General features: G+C 34.4%; 1 protein-coding gene across 2 annotated transcripts; it reads right to left on the bottom strand.

Annotated features, from left to right (window-relative positions):
- Positions 1–608: 608 nt before the first annotated feature.
- Positions 609–3,028, bottom strand: LOC120078338 (polyol transporter 5-like). Of its 2 annotated transcripts, none has more exons than XM_039032579.1 (3): positions 2,863–3,028; positions 2,394–2,764; positions 609–1,695 (listed from the first exon to the last, which is right to left on the bottom strand). In XM_039032579.1, exons 1-3 carry the CDS (start codon positions 2,996–2,998, stop codon positions 625–627), a joined length of 1,578 nt encoding a protein of 525 aa, XP_038888507.1. In that variant the 5' UTR covers positions 2,999–3,028; the 3' UTR covers positions 609–624. The 2 variants fall into 2 exon arrangements, with proteins under 2 accessions (XP_038888507.1, XP_038888508.1); XM_039032580.1 differs by having other exon boundaries at positions 2,418–2,764.
- Between the last annotated feature and the right edge of the window lie 602 nt (positions 3,029–3,630).

Genomic DNA, 3,630 nt, shown 5'->3' with positions numbered 1-3,630 from the left:
TAATGTCAACCACTCAATTTCATTATATTTTCTTAAAAATTTATATGTGAAAGACTAAACAAATTTATTTTTTATGAGCATTTAGAAAAGAAATAGTGTAGAAGAATTGAGATTAAATAAAATTAAACATTATTAATACATTTGAGTAATTTTGAAAACTAATTTTAGGTAAACATAAACCAATTTAGCTCAAATAAGTTGATAACCAAACTAAAAAATATACTGGATGGGGTTGGTTGAATTATCCATATCATTAAGGGTGTGTTTGAAGATATTTTCGAGTGTTTAATTTACAAAATTAGTTATTTTAGAAGAAATTGGAGTGTTTGACAACCACTCAAAATAGCTTTTTAAGTGTATTTTTCATTCATTTTATCAAAAATATTTAAATAAAATTGAATTTTTTGAAAATCATTTTATTATTAAGTCAATCAAAACAGATTCTAAGTCAGATTGATACCAATTATATTATTAATAATATACTACATGTCTATTAAATAAAATTCGACAAAATAAACTTGATGAAATAGAATAATAACATGATCATAGGAAGTCTAATGGAAACATTATTTCAAATTTTAATTTAACGACTACCTGAATGAGCCATTCCCAAATCTTCATCATTCATCCTTCTAGTTCCACTTCCATTGCTCTACCCTTATTTTTCTTCAAGCTCCAAAGGAAGTTACCAAAAAGCCCTTCGACATCCTCCAAATTATGACCTCTCGTCTCCGGGAAGACCACAAAGAAAAATAGCCAACCCACCGCGGCAATCCCGGCATACAGGAAAAATGCACCGCCAATGGTAAGCGCGTGGTACAGGGATAAAAACGTCATTGTGACAACCCCACTCGTAACTCTGTTAACGATTATAGCCAAGCTCACTCCTGAAGCACGTAGTCTCAATGGAAATATCTCTGATGTGTAAACTGATGTCATAGGGCCGAGTCCTAAGGAGAAAAATGACACGTCACATAGTAGCATAGTTATACATAGGATTATAGCCCACGTGACTTTCACGTGCGAGTTATTAATAATTGTCAGACTGAACCCTAGGATAGCGAGTGAAAACGTCTGGCCAGCAACGCTAATGAGGATCAATGGACGTCGTCCAATTCGGTCGAGGAGGAATGTAGCAACTAAGATGAAGGTGGTTTTGATGATTCCGACGGCAACCGTGGCAAGTAATTTGTGATCGGATGACGTGATTCCGGCCTTCTCGAAAATTCTTGGGCTGTAAAGAACAACGCCGTCGTTGCCAGAGGCTTGTTGGAAGAAATGGAGTCCGATGGCGGCGATCAAGATGTGGCGCACTGACGGAGTCGGATGGAGGAAGAGTTCTTTCCAGACATTTTCACGTCGGGTGCTTTGGTTTGAGACTGAAATGGCAGCATCGACGTCGTCTGTACCACAGAAGTTTGGAGGAATGCCTATGGCGATTTTGATGTCAGCAAGTCTTTGTTGAGATTCTTCGATAGAAACCGATGTTTTTTCGAGGACTCGTTTGGCTTCGGCGATTCGGCCTTTCATTACAAGCCAACTTGGCGATTCTGGCACTATAAGGACGATTATTACTAAGATGGCCGAGGGAATTACGCCGATTCCTAGCATGAATCGCCAACTTAAGTGAGTTGGGAGCTTGGAGAAGGCAAAATTCGAAACATAACCTAGCAATATCCCGAAATTAATGAAAAGCTGCAAACAAAATTAATTATCATTAAAATAAATTCTTAACTCTGTTTCAGAACAAAAAAATCCTAGCTCGTTAAATTACGAGATTAACTTTGAAATTTTTGTCTATTTCTTCGGTGTTTAATAAGTCGCTAATTGTATCAAATAATTAAGTTTCTAAACTTTCGATCTTGTGATTAATAAATCTTTAATTTTTAATTTTCAATTTTATAAATAGATCGATAAATTTTAAAAATATCAAATAGGTCAATGATTCGGTAAATACAACTACAAGTTTACGGATTAAACTTCACATATTTATTAAATATTTTAAAAAGTTCTTAGATCTATTCAACTCATTTATGGCTCATTAGAAACTTTTAAAAGTTGATGAACACAGATATATCTTTAAACTTTTAAAAATTTGTGGACTAAATAAAGTTTTAATTTCCCCTTAAAATATCTATATATTTTTTTAATAAAAATGTCATAATTTGAATCTTGTTTCAAACGTGTTTAACAAAAAAAAAAAATAATAATAATAAATAAATAAAACAAAACAAAACGTTGAAATAACATTTATACATGATACTTGTATAATATATGCAATGTACAAAATTTAAAGCATTATTTAAAAAATATATATTTTAATTATCAAAGTAATAAAATATGGTATCAAAGAAATAAATGCAACTCAAAAAGTTTTGATCATTGGAATATACGTGCAAAGTTGATAGAGATGGGACCTCCGGAAATGAGGTAAAGCAACCGCGAGAGGCCGCCGGAGAAATCTCAGCCGTATAAATAGAAGCAATCAATCCGGCAAACCCAATGCCGACACCGGCAAAGAACCGGCCGAACATGAGGAACGAGTAGTCGGTAGCCAAGCCCATAAGAACAGCTCCGAGAAAGAAGAATGCAGCAGCGAGGCCCATAGTGTAACGGCGGCCGATCCAATCGGAAGTTCTGCCAGCGACGACGGCACCTACCATCGAGTAAAGGCTTATAATTCCAAGAAGAATTTCCACCTTCACGTCAGAGATCCCGAAATCCTTTTGAATAAAAATCACCGCTCCACTCATTACACCAACATCTATTACAAAGTCATAAAAAGTAGGTTATAGTAAATTTAATTATATAACTGTACTGATGACGATTGAGATGAAAAGAAGAGTGAGATGATAATCTGACCGTAGCCGAGTAAGACCGAAGCCATGGAAGTCATGGTTGCACAGACGAAAGCGTACTTGTTCTGTTTAGGGTTGATTGTCGGAGGAAGACCGGAGTGGCCGGAAATTGAGGACATTTCGTCTTTCCGGTCAGCCATTGCTGCACAGAGCTAATAAGGGTCTGTGTGGAAATAATTGAGGTTCTGAATTTTGTAGTTACAAATACTTCTTTTTGTATATTGAAGTTTTAATATTTGGTCATAAAGTTCATTGTCTCTTCAAATGGATAAGCTAAGTACTAGGGTAAACAGTATATGTTAAGGGAATTTTTCCCTTTTTTGGCGGCTTATATACTTCAGAGTGAAGGCTACCTAAAATTGTATGTGGCTTTTATTTACCTTTAGCAACTATTTTTGTCCTTTTTGCAAGATTATCTTTACAAATTTCAAACAAGATAAAAGTCTTCTGTTGTATGAAATTTTAATAAACTGTAGTAGCGGTTTCATGGCTAGTTAGGTTTGATTGAGACATTATATATTTTAAATCTAATTCAACTCTCTGAGTTGTGAATTTTCTCAATCCAAAAAATCCTTATTTCCAACCCAACCAAACCATAGAATATTTTGTTTGGATTGGTGGGTTATTTATTCAAAAATTTGTTTTGAAAAAAAAAAAGATGGGTATGTTGGAGATTTATGCTGGGGTTGATGCCTTAAACCTCGTGATCTTATAGTTTGTAATTGTATTTATACAAACATTTTCTTTATCTAATAAAATACCTCTAATAAAA

Source organism: Benincasa hispida, chromosome 5 (genome assembly GCF_009727055.1).
Source record: "Benincasa hispida cultivar B227 chromosome 5, ASM972705v1, whole genome shotgun sequence".
Lineage (NCBI taxonomy): Eukaryota > Viridiplantae > Streptophyta > Magnoliopsida > Cucurbitales > Cucurbitaceae > Benincasa > Benincasa hispida.
The sequence above is the reverse complement of the archived record's forward strand: the minus strand, read 5'-3'. Positions and strand labels throughout refer to the sequence as shown.

Coding starts and splice junctions, on each gene's coding strand:
- LOC120078338 (XM_039032579.1), bottom strand. CDS start 2,998: ATGGCTGACCGGAAAGACGAAATGTCCTCAATTTCCGGCCACTCCGGT. Junction 2,765..2,862: donor TTCGGTCTTACTCGGCTACG/GTCAGATTATCA, acceptor ACTTTGTAATAG/ATGTTGGTGTAATGAGTGGA. Junction 1,696..2,393: donor CATCTCTATCAACTTTGCAC/GTATATTCCAAT, acceptor TTTTGTTTGCAG/CTTTTCATTAATTTCGGGAT.